We start from the raw sequence: 17852 nt of genomic DNA, 5'->3' as shown, positions 1-17852 counted from the left end.
TATCATATATGTATGTTATTGTTGTCTTTGTATTAATTGTTTAACTACTTAGAATTTAAACATTTTCCCCACCTTTTATCCTTGACTGAAAAATAGTGTAAATGAATTGTAAACAAACAGTTTTGACTTATTTTGAATTAATTAAGTTTATTTCATTGTAGTAGCATTGTCACGAAATAGAAGTTCCTGCATAATATAAGCTCCAAGTGGAAGAAATATTCTGTAACATTATATCCACTGGAACTAATATTACAGAATGTGTTCCTAAGGGAATAAAGGTTATAGAATATTTGTTCCAACTGGAACAGGTATAATGACATAGGTTCCAGGGGACTTGCTTTGTCGTCACTTGTTTTTGTAACAAATAGATATACCACTGAATGTAGTCCTATGAAACCAAACCAAAAAAAAAAAGAGAAACAAGAGATAAATTTTGTATGGGATTACAAAATAAAAAATTAAACAATGTCCAACATTAATTACAGAAGGACTTCTGTTGTCAAGAGGTCATGTACCTCCAACTATGTTTGACCCCTTAAATTTAATTTCAGATTTACACTGTATAATTTTGTTTAACAATTTGTCTATGCAAATAACTGAAATTTACTGTACTAATGCCAAGAAAGAATGGTTCAACTCCTCAAACTTTATAAATAAGGGAGCGAAATTTTTTTCAAAATTTGCCTCAGTCAAATTTAATAAAGTTAATCTATCCTTTGGCTTTAGTTCCAAAACTTCAGGCAACAGTGTCCTTGAACCTGTTTATATTTTCTTTCACAGAAAGGAAGAAAAAGCATAAAGTAACAGAGCATTCATAACATTGCATGACAAATCATCGCTTAAAGTTAAATGATGTACAGTGCATAAAAAATTTAAGTTGAACATAGTTTTAATTTGGGTAAAGGAAATCAAGATGCTAGCTGTCTTTAAAGGTGGCTCCAAGTTTTCAAAACTGCCGATAAAATATAGCAGCTTGCGATTTTTCTGGCTCTAACTTTTTTGGAGCCAGAGCAGCCTCTGACACTTCATAGTGACAGATTTAGATAAGGAACTTCATGCAAAAACTAATATAAGATGAGTCTTATTTTTTTTAAATATTAAATAAACCAAGCAACCTCCTCTTGATATTTTTCTTATAAAAAGTTCTGATGATTCTTCCACTGCTACATTTATATCTGAAGTTTTGTATCAAACTAGTGTAAACATACATTTGTTCTGGGTAGTAGAATTTCCAGTATACAGAATGCCTCAAATTGGCTCAATGTATATCTTCCTGACAGACTAGTGTTTTTTTTCCATTGGGGAAAAAACCCAAGGAAAGGAATTTCGACACCAGTGAATTTATTCAAAAGGACATGTCTAAATATAACCCATTTTTCAGTCAATGATTTTGGTGTAGTTTAACAGAATTGATTTTACTTTTCACTTATAATACTTGTTGTTTTCACAAAATTTGTGGATTCCACTTATTTTAAGTATTTGGTGCAATATCTACTGATCTCGTCATGTGTTTATTATATTTTTTTTCATATCATATAAAATTTTATCTGTAAACCTAAATATCTAATACCTTGAGGTAGTACAAAAGGTTTGAAAGTTATAATAATAATAATGGTATTGAAAAATATAAAGGGACACATAAATGAGTTGTATTCCCTTTTAAATTTTGGCAATTCTATTTAGGTATTATTTAGACATTTATTAGTGATATGAAATTAAATGAAACATATGATCAAATTTTTTTTTAAAAGAAGATTTATAAGAAATACTTATCATTCATTTACTCTGTGTTCTTACTTATTTTTGTTTTGATAATAAATGGTGTTTTCATTTCATCAAGTCTTTTTATTTATCCATTGAACTGGAAAATAGCCGTCATTGTGTTGGAAGAAGTCGTGGTACAGACATCTTTAAATGAATATTCAGATAGATAGGAGCAGAGCTATAATTTGAAAGTCATTTGTTATGACAAATGTTCAATGTCAAGTGGCAAATATTACATGTATTTTCAGGACAATAGATGTGCATATGATATAAACAATCCTGGTTCATACTAGACTATCTATCAATGTAACGGTAATAGTCCAGAGGAAGACATTTGTCATCTACCAGATGCATAGTTCTGACTGTGCCAACCAGTCATTGCTCCTCCTACTAAATTCTTTATGCAAAATGGAGAGGTAGCAAGTTTTCGGTTTGACCAGAGATCCAACCAACTTAGTCCTACAGCACTTGATAAAACTTAACATTTACCAATGAACCATGAAAATGAGGTCAAGCTCAGATGAACCCTGCTAGATGTGCTTTTACATCTTTTTATTTGTCCTTTATAACTTTTTTGATTTGAGCGTCACTGATGAGTCTTTTGTAGACAAAACATGTGTCTGGCGTACAAAATTTTAATCCTGGTATCTATGCTGAGTTTATTTACAATCATTCCAAATATAGTTCACTACTGCTTATAGTTTCTGACCTAAACATGAAAACTTAACCTTGATCACTAATCTATGAAATGAGGCCAAGGTCAGATGAACCCTGTATGACGAGTAAAAAAGACCTTGCAAGGATACCAAATATATTTAACCTATTAATTATAAAAGTGAAAATGCATGTGATAAAAAACTGCTGAACCATGAAGAAGAAGTCAAGGAAAAAGATCATATGCCAGACAAACAATGTTCCATATGGCATCGCTATACAAGGTATGAATTATCCAGCTCTTCTACCTTCTGAGATACAAAGTGTTATACAAACACTAATTGAATTACTTAGCATTCCTGCGTCTCATTTTCACAGACTTTGGTTCAGGAGAGACAAAATCTGGTGATTTTATATTTAGTTACATTCAGTGATATTCATAAACGTCGGTGGTCATCTGTGATAAACATATATATATTCCAAAATCTTGATAACATCCTTAAAAGTTTCTAAGAGATGACTTCAGCTTAATTTAACCATTAAGAAACTTTCATTCATTAGCAACCGTTTATAAAAGAAATTCTGATAAAAAACATAATATCCTATTAACTTTGAAATATACTCCATATGAGTGTGCATGGAATAAAGCTAAATAAAAATGGAAGTTCACAATGAAAATTGAAGTCTGCATTTCTTGTCTTAAATCTTAGTTCTGAACCAATGCTCATGTATACTTCTATGTCAAGATATGAAGCTAATATAAGCCCAACATGTAACTGTCCTAATCTGTATTTAAGCAAAATTAACACAATCAAAATTGTCACAAAACTTTGATTTATTAAGTGAAAAGAAATCATCAGGTTGATGAAAATGAGGTTAAAGGACACTAATAGCTTTTTTTCATTCTTTTTGAGCATGTTGAGAAGCCCTTGGATTGTATGACATATCGCCTCATACAAATAAAGTGGGCAAAAAGTGTAGCACAGTTGGTTCCCGTAGGATACTACATGTCTGCTAAATGAAACAAATTATATGTTCTCCATAAAAAATAAGCATCATGATGATATCAGTTTCGGAGAAGTTTTTCATCAAATCAAAGTGTTTTTTTACAAATGTGATTTGTTCATTCCTTGTGCATGTTGTGATTTTTGTTATTTCAAGGGTAAATTTTTCATTTTTATTGAGCTCATGTATGGATGAGTAATGTGATAACTTCTCATGGATACTCTTGAATTACAGTCAGAGAAATGTACTGATAAAACACATTTGTTAAAAAAATATTTTTATTTATTTCCAATAATACACATTTAAGAATTGTTATTTTTATCTGATTTTGGAATCAGTTCCATTCCACCATCAAGTACCACTTTCTTCACAGTTTCTCCTTTGTCAGCTAAAATTTCTTCAATCGTCCTGAAATAGAAAGCACAAATTTTGCTAAATTCTGAAATTGCATAGCTAATGGGAGTAGTACAGGCAAACCATGAAATGCAACTTATAAACCGTCATCCAACTTCAACAGATAGATTTTACCATGATCGCAATTGACAAGAATTGATTTTTTTTTTAAATGCATTACATCCACCAGTCCCAGTTTATCAAGTTTATGTATAAGTGATTCAGATATTAAATTAAAAGTTTAGCAGTATTCTGTAGATAAGTTCTATTTAAATGTATGCGCAAGGTTTAGATGCTGATGGTATATTTTTCAGTAAGAAATAATTATTGTTACTTTTGAGAGGTAATCGTAGCCAGTGCCAATAATTTTTTTCTTCCAAAAAAGGCAAACCACCATTATGAAGCATTTATCTAGCATTGAATATGGATATATATAGGTTTTATCTACAAGTATTTAATAAATTGCTTCGCCTAGCACAGCTGGATACGACCACAGAGGTCCAACCCTGAACAGTTGGGACAAAAATGGACACAATATTCGCGCTTGATACAGGTCTGAATTTGGATTGTAATTCAATATTTGACACAAATTAAGTTTCTGACACAGAATAACTGTAGTCAAAGAACTTAGAATTGGTTATATGATTTGAATTTTTATTAAATTTTTTGCTTTTGTGCAATACACTATGCTGTTGCCAATTGACCCCCCCCCCCAAAAAAAAAAAAAAAAAAATTACTCCCCTTTCTTTTGCTTTTTTTGCAATACACTATGCTGTTGAGAATTGACCTCCCCCTAAAAAAAAATTAAAAAAATTTACCCCCCCCCCCCTTCTTTTTCAAAAACATATTTTTTTACCCACCCCCCCCCCCCCCTTTTTTTGTTTAGATGAAATTTTCTTTTTGATTTCTGAAAAATTTGTTCTTACCCCCAATTTTTTTTAACCTCCCCCCTTTTCCAAAAAAAAATTCTTTTCCTCTAAGATATGGTCATAATCTCAATTCAAATTTCCAATGGAGTTTGCAACCATAATAACCCATTTAAATACATCATAAAAGTCTTAAAATAGAAAATGACATACATAATCATGGCTAAAATTAATATACCTTAATCAGCATTTTTAAAATTATTAAAATAGTAACTTCTAAAAACAAATTGACAGCTAATCACCTCAAGACAATACAACATATCTTTATACATAATTTAAAAGCAGTGTAAGGGAGGTAATTCAAACACAACATTGTACTTTAGTAATTGTCCATTAACCAGGACACCCTTGTTTTTTCTCACTTTTTTGCCCCTAATTCCTTAACGGTTTGAGCCATAACCCCCCAAAGCCAATCCTAACCATCCCTTTGTGGTATAATTTCAGAGAGATCCATACACTGTTCCACAAGTTATTGTCATGAAACTAGAAAAATGCTAATTTGGGCCCCTTTTTGGCCCCTTATTCCTAAACTGTTGGGACCATAATCCCCAAAATCAATCCCAACCTTCCTTTTGTGGTTATAAACCTTGTGTTTTAATTTCATAGATTTCTATTCACTAATACTAAAGTTATTGTCAGGAAACCAAATGTCTTCGAACGATGTGGACGACGACGATGTGATACCAATATATGACCGCCAAATTTTTGTGGTCGTATAAAAATCAATTAATTCATTTAAAAGTGAACTCGATGTGTATTACTTAACCTTTATCAGTTTATATTCAAGTTGCATGAAATCTGAGACTACTTAAACACAATATAGTTATCTGAGATGTAAAATATACAGAATGTAATTGGTAATCTTTACCTTCCTTTGACGTCTTGAAACCAGTCAAGATGATCAGCAATCAAGTGATTACTTTTACATTCTTTACATGTAACAATAACAACCCCCTTTTCATAAGCTTGTTTAGAAAATGTTTCTTGGTTTTGGGTTCCACAAACTTTACACTTGTAAGCCATGAGCAGGCTTCCTTCAATTTTTCCTAATGTCTGATTTGATTGTATTTGTCCTTCATCCTCTTGTTTACTACCATAATGTCTCGATGAGCACAGTGTTCTAAGGGGAAAATAGTTGCCAATATATCTGCCATCAATAAATTGTCTTTTGAAGGTGCTGCTACCTTGCAAACTTGTTTGAATACTTATTTTCGAACTAAAGCTGTGAAAAGTTTTTAAACTTCTGTTGCAATTGATGTAACACATATAAATTTTCCTTGTTGCCTCCTTAATAGCTGTATTTCGTAGACAATTTAAGGATATTCTTACAGGATTCATGCTTAGTGTACTTTCATTTTAATATTTACCGGGAAACACATGCAATATCCGGTTCTATGAGCATGCGCAAGAATGCTCAGATCTGCAAAATGAAAGTAGAAAAAAGGGAACAAAAATGACATCTAGCTTGACATTTACAAGGTGTAGGGCTCTACAGAAGTTGACACAACGACGCTGTCGATTTGTTAGCCAGAAATGTTTTAATGGAACAGCAAGCAGTCATGCGTCAGGTACTTTTCATTGTAAAAACTAGTCCAAATAATTATGACGTCTTGCAAGGCTATTTTAATTTTTTTTCTGGGACGCCTTCCTACGTAGGAAGGCGTCCCAGAAAAAAATAAAAATAGCCTTGTAAGACGTCATAATTATTTGAACTATGTAAAAACGTAAAAATCTAAAATTTTGCAATAAAAGACTTGGTATTATTGTAATGAAAAATATAAATATGCTAGACTTACTGGAACTGTTATGAGATGATTTTAACTGTTTATTTTCTCGTGGACAATTTATACGAACGTTTTGGTAAATAGAGATATATTCATACATGTGATGGACTGTGAAACTCAGATCAGCAGATTGGGAAATTTTGGTCAGGAGATTAGGACTCAGATCAGGAGGTTTTTAATCGACATAAATTTTGTCGAAAATGTAACCATGTGCTGTAGAACTTGTCATTTAAAGTGTTTTTTCTTCAACTTTCCATCCGAATGTATTATGTTTATAGTACCCTTGTACTTATAAATTTTCTCTTTCTTTATTCAACATGTTCAAGCTAACATTCTTTTTTTTTTAGTATGTTCTTTAAATTTTTTGTTTTATATCTTTTTTACCATTATTCTTTGGTACAGTCACAGCAATCAGAACATTTGTTTTACAATCTGCAAATAAATCTTTTTAGGGAGTTGATGATGGGAGTTTTTAACGACCTTGACTGGCTATACAGCCCTCGCACGGTCGGTTTTAGGGAGTTATAAAACACATAATTATTATATAAATTTCAATTTAAGCCTTGAAAGGAAGTAAAGAACCTTCAAATATTTTCAAATTATTATTTTTTTATTTGTCCTAAGACATTTAAAATCATTTAATTACCATCCTTTTATGATTATTTGTTTAATTGATATTTTTTTATATCATTTTAAAAATTTACATTATTTAAAGGAATATAACTTAAAACAGGATATATCAAAGGAAGTAACCCTAAATTCATTTCAATTACAAAGTTTTTATTACACAACGGCAGTTAGCCTGAGGTAAAAATCATTGATTACCAGTATGTTTGACACCCAAGCTGACAAGTAAAGCCACATAATTATGCATGTTAATTGATTTACAGGTCAAATATAACTTCAGGTAATGACTAATGTCAGTTACACCAGATATGTTGGGCTGAAATTTTTCATTCATGAAATATTTCATACAAGGGATTTTTTTCTCTTCAACGGGAGGTCGGGAGGAGACCCCTGAAAACGGGATTATTGTACTCCCGTCGGGAGGTTCACATGTATGTATATTCCTGTACATGAGCCTGATAATGAGGGTAGGAATGTCCTTTATCGTCAAGCGTCAAACACCCATTTTCTCTACTGTTAGTGTCAAATGAGCCTAATTTTTTTATCGTCATTAGTCAAATTTCATTTTGTAGCTAATGTTAGTGCCAAATGGAGTATAATGTTTATTGTTAAAGTTATTTTAACACATACATAAGGGAGCTACCATTTGATTTTTATGGGGGGACTAGGATGAAATTTGAAAAAAATAGGCAGGACAGGAGTTTTGAGTAAAAAAAAAGTCAGGATAAACTAAAAAAAAAAAGGCAGGACCGAATAGAGTGAAAAATAAAAAGGCAGGACCGAATAGAGTGAAAAATAAAAAGGCAGGACAGAATAGAGGGAAAAATAAAAAGGCAGGACAAATTTTTTTATCCTAGCCCCCCCCCATAAAAATCAAATGGTAGCTCCCTAACCGTCATTCCTCATGTGGCCAGGTACCCCATTCCTTCAAATTTTTCGTTTCCGTTCTCTAACTTTAGTTTGCCTCAACCAAATGCTATGAAATGTATACACAATGCTTATTGACACAAAATACAAATCAAGTTTGAATTTTGGTGGTGTCACTTTAACTGTTCTAGAGTTATGCCCCTTTACAAAGGGAATATTGCTGAATTTTTAGTTTCCGTTCTCTAACTTTTGTTTGCCTCAACCAAATGCTATGAAACTTATACACAATGCTTATTACCACAAAATACAGATCAAGTTTGAATTATGGTGGTGTCACTTTAACAGTTCTAGAGTTATGCCCCTTTACAAATGGAAAAATTGCTGAATTTTTCGTTTCCGTTCTCTAACTTTAGTTTGCCTCAACCAAATGCTACGGTGGAATTTCATCAATTTTCGACATACGTACTAACTAGTGTTCAGATGATGAACACAATAAATACTGTTACAATGATTTCCTGAGAACTCCCCAAACAGGAAAACCGATAGATATTACCCATAAACTTGACTGTATATGGAGTTATACTGCTTTAATAGATAATAAAGTCTTTAATTTTGAGATACATGTCATTTTACTCAATAAAGGTATAAGACAAGTCGTAGCTTGTAGGGTACCAAAATGTACCATTAGGATAAGTTGTAGCTTGTAGGGTACCAAAATGTACCATTAGGATAAGTTGTAGCTTGTAGGGTACCAAAATGTACCATTAGGATAAGTTGTAGCTTGTAGGGTACCAAAATGTACCATTAGGACAAGTCGTAGCTTGTAGGGTACTGAATTGTACCATAAGGACAAGTTTGTCCCTGACCAAGGACAAATTGGTATTTGTACAAATTTGTATCATTTGTATATATTTTAAAGTGGAATGATTAATGTACATGATGTATAGATAAATTTAACTGTTGAAGCAAGAGCAGTTGTATATATTTTAGTTCGTTGACATAATTTGATGGATATAAGTTATTTGGTGAATAATTCATATACTCTGTGCATAGAACACTTCAGATCCAGTATCAAACTGGTAACGAACCTATTCTATTTAATAAAAATAGACATGCTTACCCTGTGTACAGATTACACAAGGAACTTGCATACAAGACACTCAAATCAAATTTCTGAAGTTGAATTGTCCTTTTATAAGGTAAAAATGACAAATAATCAAATATATAGTTATGATTATCAATAAAAGCATATTACACGATATAAAATTGAGTATTTGGTTAATATTATCTATCGGTTCTAGAGCGCACATTGACTTTTTGGGAGTTCTCGAGAAATTGTTGTATCCCAGTAAAATACATTGACTGGTACCTGGCCGTTATTTGACAAGTTTGACAATATTATACAAACGAAGGCATACTGAATATTTTACAGAGAGAACCAACCGAAGTAAAAACATTATCTAGAACATATTCTTGATAATAAAAAAACTAAACATTCCATATTTTCTTGAACAAATGTTTGTTTTCTTCATCTTTCAGTATAAAGAAATATTGAAATAATGAAACTACATGTATATATTAAAAAACATTTTCTTGCATTTTCTGTATTTCTTTATTTTGTATAATTAATTGTTCAATTTCTTGATGCTAAATTAGTGTTCTTGTCACTAGCTTGTGAGACCCGTTGGCTATGCCTTTATGTATGAAGTAACCAATCACAATTCATATTTTGTAGATTGGCAAATCATATAAGAATTATATAATATTGTTACTTAATGATTACTTGATATATAACATTTAAAGTGCTTTATACTTCATTGAGAACAGATTAACTGTTAAATTCTGGAACATGTTGATTCCATTTTGTATTATGTGCATATATGCATGTGCACCTTTGCATCAAGTTCAAGGTTACAAAATTGTAAAAAACTTAATAGTTTGTTAAATTAGTTTTTTAGGCACTACAAATAAAAGTGTTTTTTTTTTCAAATGATAATACCAGAAACAGGTCACTTAAGAAAATTTACATTTCATTCTACTTCCATTTGTTTTAAACCTGAAAACCAACAGTATTTACTTTTGTTTCATTTGGCATCTGTCAATTGTAGAAGAAGAAAAAGAACATGATGAAGAAAGACCTCTGCAATATGATGATCTATACCCTGGACACATCCCTACAACATTATTCCAGAAAGTTTTATTATCTGCTGGATCTGCAGCAATGTCTTTGTATGATCCGACAAGAGATGGTAAGAATTGTGCCATTGGTTTATTTTTAGCTTACCTGGTCCATCACTTGGCGTCCAGCTTCGTCTGGCATCCGTTGTCGTCTGTTAATTTTTACAAAAGTCTTCTCATCTGAAACTACTGGGCCAAATCTAACCAAACTTGGACACAAGCATTATTGGGGTATATAGTTTGAAAATTGTGTCTGATGACCCTTCCTGTCAACCAACTTTGCTGACATGGCTAAAAATAGAACATAACACAAGTTTTGTCTATATTAATTTGAAAACCGCTATGAATGGAGAAAATCTAACCAGGCAAAAATGTTTAAAATTATGAGATCTACATATTGTCTTTACCATCAAAACTGCCAGACTACTTCTTATAAGAGTTATTGCCCTTAAATGACAAATTTTATTTTTATGCTCCACATCAAAATGCAATATTTTGATTGGCTTATACGAGGGTGTTAATTTACTCTATTCTATGGTAAATACTCGATTACCCTTCACGGAGATGCTTGATCAAGTGTGCACTTTATTAAATACAACTCTATCCTATGGCAAATACTCTATTACCCTTCACAGAGATGCTTGATCAAGTGTGCGCTTTATTAAATATGGATGGTTGTTATGTACAAGACGTCATAGTTTATTACTTTGAATTTGAAATTTAATCGACAGTAATAAAAGAACATTCAGTATAATAAATTAAATAACACATATCTGAGAGGGTTATAGAGCAGATTGTTACCCCTCGAAAAGACATTGTCAACCTTGGCTTTGCCTCAGTTGACAATGTTTTCTCGGGGTAACAATCTGCTCTATCACCCTCTCAGCTATGTGTTATTTATATACTAATGTTTGGCATTTTTTGTCTAAGATCTTAAAAACTATAATAGATAGATAGAAACTTTAAATAGAAAAAATTATCAGCAGGACAAGATAAATAATTCAAGATGACCTAAATCGTTAGTTGACTCCTTATTGAAGTTATTGCCCTTTAATTACAATTTTTCACATTTTTTTGCATTTTTGCCTATTTTCTTGAAAACTAATACTGTAAATTCAGAAATTATTGCGTGCATTTATTATTGTGAGTTTTCAAGAATTGACAAAAACGCGAGTTTAATTATTGCGATTTCGAAAAAATCTGCCTACAGATCTGTGTTTCAGTTATCAGAATGCGAGTTCTTATTATTGCGATACTCACCCAGTCGCATTATTCGCATTAATAAAGACCTCGCAATAGTTTCTGAATTTACAGTAGACAGATAGAAGCTTTTAATAGAAACAAATTATCAGCAAGACAAGATCTTCAAATAAGCCTAAAACTTTGCTTATTTTACATGTATTAGTTTATGATTAGGTCAGTTTATGGGGAACCACTAGTGGTAGGTCAATGATATTTGGTATGCAGTTGTATTAGCATCGGCACATCTCATTACCATGGAGAATATTTGGCCCCGCCCCCTCAGTCAAGGTCTATTGACTTTGAAACTTTGCTTAGTTTTCATGTATTAGTTTGAGATTAGGTCAGTTTATGGGGAACCACTAGTGGTAGGTCAATGATATTTGGTATGCAGTTGTATAAGCATTGGCATATCTCATTTCCATGGAGATTATTTGGCCCCGCCCCCTCATTCATGGTCTTTTGACTTTGAAACTTTTGCTTAGTTTTCATGTATTAGTTTGTGATTAGGTCAGTTTATGGGGAACTGTTAGTGGTAGGTCAATGATAATTGGTATGCAGTTGTATAAGCATTAGCACATCTCATTTCCATGGAGAATATTTGGTCCTTACCCCCCAGTCATGGTCTATTGACTTTGAAACTTTTACTTAGTTTACATGTATTAGTTTGTGATTAGGTCAGTTTAAGATGAACCACTAATGTAAAGTCAATGATATTCGGTATGCAAATGTATTGGCATTTGCAACTTTCATTTCCATGGATTATATAGCCCCACCCCGTCATCATGGTTCATTGACTTTGAAACTTTTACATAGTTGACAAGTAATGTTTGTGTTTAGGTTTGTTGAAAGGGAACGACTTATGATAAGTCAGTGGTATTTGGTATGCAGTTGTATTAGCATTGGCACATCTCATTTCCATGGAGATTGTTTAGCCCTGTACCTTCAGTCATGGTTTATTGACTTTGAATATTTGCATAACTTACATTTAAAGTATTGCTATTTTAATTTCAACATTTGCATTATCAAAATAACAAATAGGCGAGACATATCTCTGTGTTAACAGTTTATTGGCTAATTACCTTGAAAACTGTAATAGATAAATAGAAACTTTAAACCTTAGAACCTTAAAAAGAAAAAATGATCAGCAGGATAAGATCTACAAATATGTCAATATGATTGATGGGCGTTAAGCAACCAACAATCAATCAATCAATATGACTGACAGTGTCAGTTAACACTTAACAGAGTTATTCCTGTTTAATGATGATATTTACTATGAAGTGGCCATTGTTGAAGATGCAGGTGAGCGACACAGGCTCTTTAGATCCTCTAGTTATTTATAAAAACAAGAAATAACACAGCTCAAATTTCATCTGCTTTTCTAGTTATGTCTTTCAACCTATATTTGTTCTGCCTAACAGAAGTTTCCCAGAAAACTTTTTTATAAACAATGCCATAATACATGTTTCTGTTGGAACAAATATTATATACCCTATATTTCATAAGAACACATACTGTCATATTTGTTCTAGTGGAAATAATATTACAGAACAAGATTTTGTAAGAGTGGTTTGATGCAAAAAAATATTTATTAACAACTGGATCAACAGCATTGTCTTTGTATCATCAGAGAAGAGATGGTAAGAATGGTACCATTGTGTTTGTTTTTATTTCTAATAAAGTGCTCCACTGGGGCGCAGCTTGATACGACCGCAGAGGTCGAACCCTGAACAGTTGGAGCAAGTATGGACACAACATTCAAGCTTGATACAGCACTGAATTTGGATTGTAATTAAATATTTGACACAGCATAGGTTTCTGACACAGAATGAAAGTGGTCTAAGAACTTAAAAAATTTTAATTTACCTATCCAAACCATATCATTATTATTTACTTTTATATATAAATCAGAAATAACCAATTTAAAATGGAAAATTTTAAAGAAAAAAAAGGAAAAAAATTCCCCCCCAAATTTTTTGAACCCCCTTATGATTCATCAATAATGTTGAAAATAATGTTATCTTAATGATCAGCAACACTGAAAGTACTAAATTAATAGAACATGAAATATCTATTTTAATTTGTTAATTTATTTTGAATTATATTTATAGTCTATTGGATGTGACATACTGTGTTTTGATAGTGTTACACCTTATTAATATAGGGGATTAGTGCAAAAACATAAAAATAAATAATCAAATAAATGTAATATTTAGTTATATCTAAAATTAATTTTTGTCTTTTCAGATATGATATCCACTCTAGGGGAAACCACAGGACATTTTGCTCTGAAGAAAATGAAACAGAAAATGTTGGAAGATCCAATTGGAAGAAAAATAATTGAGTAAGGTTGTTGGTATCTGTAATTTGAACAAGGATTTATGTCTTGTTATCAGATTGATTGATTGATTGATGGTGTTAAGCGCCACTTTCAGCACTGTTGGCTATATCCGGGAGGCCAGTTTTGTTGGTGGAGGAAGCCAGAGAGACCCCCTGATCTTTGGAAGAAAAACTGGAAACCTTAGTCAATAAAAGAACAGAGTTCCAATGTCCCCCGCATTGCACATATTTTTCTATCCAAGGTACAAGGGCAATAACTAAACAAAAACACTTTTTTTTGTTCTTTAAAACTTTTATAGAGAATGAAGGCTTCAGAGCAAATGCAATGTGATCATGGTGATATCTGTTATAAGGGTAAAACTCCCTAAAAATATTTGACCAGCACTTATTTTCGAACGTGTCAAAGACATTGCTGGTATAAACCTATGATATAAGTTTCATAAAATTCTAGCAAGAATTGTACACATGAGAGCACTAATGATACAATTAACCATATAAGTAATGTTTCAAAGGGGCATAACACTTTTAAAAATAATTGATCGGCACTGATTTTCGAACTTGTCCAAGACATTGCTGATATAAACCTATGATATAAGTTTCATAAAAATCTGGCAAGAATTGTACACAAGAGCCCTGACGATGCAATTTTCCATATAATTAATGTTTCCAAGGAGCATAACTCTTTTAAAATTAATTAATCAGCACTGGTTTTCAAATTTGTCCAAGACATTGCTAATATAAACCTATGATATAAGTTTCATATAAATCTGGCAAGAATTGTACACATGAGAGCGCTAACAATTCAATTTTCCATAATATTAAAAGTTTCCTAGGGCATAACTCTTTTAGAAATAATTGATCGGCACTGATTTTTGAACTCGACCAAGACAATGCTGATATTAACCTATGATATAAGTTTCATGAAAATCTGGCAAGAATTGTACATATGAGAGCGCTAACGATGCAATTTTCCATATAATTAATGTTTTCAAGGGCATAACTCTTTTAAAAATTAATTATCGGCACTGATTTTCGAACTCGTCCAAGACATTGCTGATATAAACATATGATTTAAGTTTCATAAAAAATATGGCAAGAATTGTACAGGCGAGAGCGCTGACAAGACCGGACAGATGGACGCCTGGTATTTCGATGTCCCTGGGGGGGGGGGGGGGAATTATGATCAAAGTTGGATGTACCTGACATGACACAAGTATTGGAGTTCTCAGGAATTTCTGGGAAATAAAAAATATATCACTGGAAAATCACCTTTAAAGCCTTTCATCATTCACAAATCCTCAGTTGAAATAAATTTTTTAATGTGGTTTTATGTAAGATAAATTTTTCTAAGCTACGTCTCATCATATTTAGCTTCAACACTTTATTTTTTAAAACATGCAACTAGACTCATGAAGCTGTACCAGTTCATAATGTAGTGGTACTAAAAACTTTGTTGTTTAATTTCATGGTTAATATACTATTAGGTATATTGTATAGGGATTTTGTTTTTGGTTAGGCCTTAGATGTGGTAGTTAAATCATTGCTGTGTGCATTATTTGCATTTATTGGCCTTGTTCAATGCATCAAAATGAAAAGTGAAATGTTTGTGTAAGGTACATTTTGTGGTAAAAAGTCAACAGCAAAAGTTAGACGCAAACCAAAATTTCCCGATATATGGTATTTGACTCTTCAAAAATCTAGGAAAAAAATAAAAAATAAAATGAAAAAGTGAACAAAAAATATCAGAGTTTTATGTGCCTTTCATTCAAATATTTTTTTCAGGGAAGAGCCAGAAATCAATACTTCCACATTATCTATAGACTACTTAGGGAGTTTACCAGAGGACACTTTTGGTAAAAAATACTGGAATTTTCTCAGTAAAAATGTAAGTAACAACACTTTATTAACTAAGGCTAAAAATAAAATTTGAATTCTTTGATGTTGCCTACCTACCCACCTGAATAGCGGCCTACCCGAAAAATTATATGACACAAATCATTTCAATTTTATTTTAAAGATTTTTTCCTGCTGTAAAAATTTTTCTTGTCTAAAACATTTAACTTATGTAGTGGACCAAAAAAAAAATAAAATCCCTACCTACATACCAACCCTTCAAGGCACAGGTAGGTAATATCAAACAAAGAATTTTTTAAGAGTGGCCTGACCTATTAAAATCAATGAAACCCATACAGATGGTTATGAATGTCTTATTTTATCTGAAATATGTTCTGATCTCTATACAGACTGTTAAGACTAGCTCAGTCGTGCCTTGTAGGCCTAGTGATCTATATAGTTCATCTACTGTATCACTAGTCTGTCAACACCCAGGTTGTGAGTTTGAACGTTGCACTCAGCAGTTGTGTTTGGCTCCAATTTTAAAAAACAAGGTTAGTTTTCCTACCAAAGGTGTGTGGTTCTCTCAGGGCACTCTGGCACGCTCCACCAATAAAAACTTGACAGCCACGATATAGCCAACAGTGCTGAACGTGGTGTTAAACACTAACAATCAATCAATTTTAGTAACTTCTGAATAAATCTAAATGTCTAGAGGACTTCATGAATTTGTCTAGCAATATATATAATCCACAAGACAATAGTTAATTCATCATGATAACATAGCATTTATGCATGTCTCTTGAAATCTTAAAGACATGAAATTGAAATAGTAATGGAGATCTTTTTAAGCTCGCATATCCCACAAATAGTATTGGTATATCTATGGCAAGCCGCTTTTATATTTATTCCATTTTCAATAACATAAACCGGAACAGTTCTAATGCACCAGATGAGCATTTCACCCATTAATGTCTCTACAGTGATGCTTGAGGCCAAAATATTTGAATATCCAAAATTTAAAACAAATGATGAGGAGCAGATCAATTGAAAAAGGACCTATAGTCATGATAGTATAGCCAACTGTGGAAAAGGAATCAAGATACCTTAAAAAGTTGAAAAGATATCATTTAAACTAAATAAAATATCTTTTTAAATAAATAAGATATCTTATATCATGTATATATTTAATAAGATATCTTATTAAACAGTATATAAAGATATCTAGCTAAAAGGATATCTTATTTATTTTAACAGATATCTTGTAAACTTAATAAGATATTGTATAAAGTAAATAAGATATCTTTTTAAATAAATAAGATATCTTATAACCTTTATAAGGTATATAAGATATCTCGTATTCTTTATGAGATTTCTCATTTGATTTTGAAATGTTAAACTTAAACAAGGAAACTGTTTATTTCAGGGTTTCTCCCCAGATGCAAGACTTCCTGTACATTTTGTAGATGATCCAGAATTAAAATATGTTATGTTACGGTATAGACAGACACATGATTTATTTCACTCTGTACTGGGAATGCCTCCTCATATGCTAGGAGAAGTAGCAGTGAAATGGGTGGAAGCTATTCAAACAGGACTGCCAATGTGTGCACTAGGGGCATTTTTTGGACCTTTGAGATTGGGGCCTGTGTAAGTTAAATATATACTTTGTATTAATAAACATAGACCAATGTATTGAGACAAGTAACATTCTAAATCAAAATGCCTCGAATATAGATTGTCATGAATTAAATACTACTCATTTATTTAGGAAATGTTTAATTTGAAATGAAATATTAGCCAGAATTAGCTCACTCGGAACTTCTAAATGATCAGGTTAAGCCATGTTTTAGCGGTAACAAACAAGTTAACTTCCATGATACAAATCTTTATTTTGAACAAAAGATTTATTGTTATCCGTACAATATTAAAATTTTGTTATTTTTTATGCAAAATTTGTACATAATCTATGTACATAATCTATGTACACATAACTTCTAGTATCTTTTTTATTTACAAAAAATATTTGGTATCTTTTTTTCATTTCAGAAATAGACAGCAATATTTGAGCACATACTTACCCTGGGCCATCAGATGTGGAACTAATTCCAAGTTCTTGATGGCAGTATATTGGGAGAAACACTGGGAACAAAATCTGACAGACTTGCAAAATGAACTAAATATAGAACCAGCTCCTGTACTAGATAAAGAAAAAAAATAAATATTTCATGCAATTGTA

General features: G+C 31.9%; 2 protein-coding genes across 2 annotated transcripts; one reads left to right on the top strand and one right to left on the bottom strand.

Annotated features, from left to right (window-relative positions):
* Positions 1-3682: 3682 nt before the first annotated feature.
* On the bottom strand, positions 3683-6116 carry LOC127720444 (uncharacterized). Its single transcript, XM_052227037.1, has 2 exons — positions 5611-6116; positions 3683-3831 (listed from the first exon to the last, which is right to left on the bottom strand). Exons 1-2 carry the CDS (start codon positions 6078-6080, stop codon positions 3726-3728), a joined length of 576 nt encoding a protein of 191 aa, XP_052082997.1. The 5' UTR covers positions 6081-6116; the 3' UTR covers positions 3683-3725.
* A 17-nt stretch (positions 6117-6133) lies between these two features.
* LOC127720443 (ubiquinone biosynthesis protein COQ4 homolog, mitochondrial-like) lies at positions 6134-17852 on the top strand. Its single transcript, XM_052227036.1, has 6 exons — positions 6134-6310; positions 10129-10269; positions 13688-13784; positions 15563-15665; positions 17040-17263; positions 17663-17852. Exons 1-6 carry the CDS (start codon positions 6196-6198, stop codon positions 17832-17834), a joined length of 852 nt encoding a protein of 283 aa, XP_052082996.1. The 5' UTR covers positions 6134-6195; the 3' UTR covers positions 17835-17852.

The sequence above is a fragment of the Mytilus californianus genome, unplaced genomic scaffold (genome assembly GCF_021869535.1).
Source record: "Mytilus californianus isolate M0D057914Y unplaced genomic scaffold, xbMytCali1.0.p SCAF_11, whole genome shotgun sequence".
NCBI classification, from domain to species: Eukaryota; Metazoa; Mollusca; class Bivalvia; order Mytilida; family Mytilidae; genus Mytilus; species Mytilus californianus.
This window is presented reverse-complemented; position numbering and strand designations above follow the sequence as displayed.

What these genes read in the sequence shown, in the direction of transcription:
- LOC127720443 (XM_052227036.1), top strand. Translation starts at nt 6,196, where the DNA reads ATGACATCTAGCTTGACATTTACAAGGTGTAGGGCTCTACAGAAGTTG. An exon ending in AGCAAGCAGTCATGCGTCAG is followed by an intron (nt 6,311 to 10,128) that starts GTACTTTTCATT and finishes TGTCAATTGTAG; the next exon opens with AAGAAGAAAAAGAACATGAT. An exon ending in GGAATTTTCTCAGTAAAAAT is followed by an intron (nt 15,666 to 17,039) that starts GTAAGTAACAAC and finishes TGTTTATTTCAG; the next exon opens with GGTTTCTCCCCAGATGCAAG.
- LOC127720444 (XM_052227037.1), bottom strand. Translation starts at nt 6,080, where the DNA reads ATGAATCCTGTAAGAATATCCTTAAATTGTCTACGAAATACAGCTATT. An exon ending in TTTCAAGACGTCAAAGGAAG is followed by an intron (nt 3,832 to 5,610) that starts GTAAAGATTACC and finishes TTTCTATTTCAG; the next exon opens with GACGATTGAAGAAATTTTAG.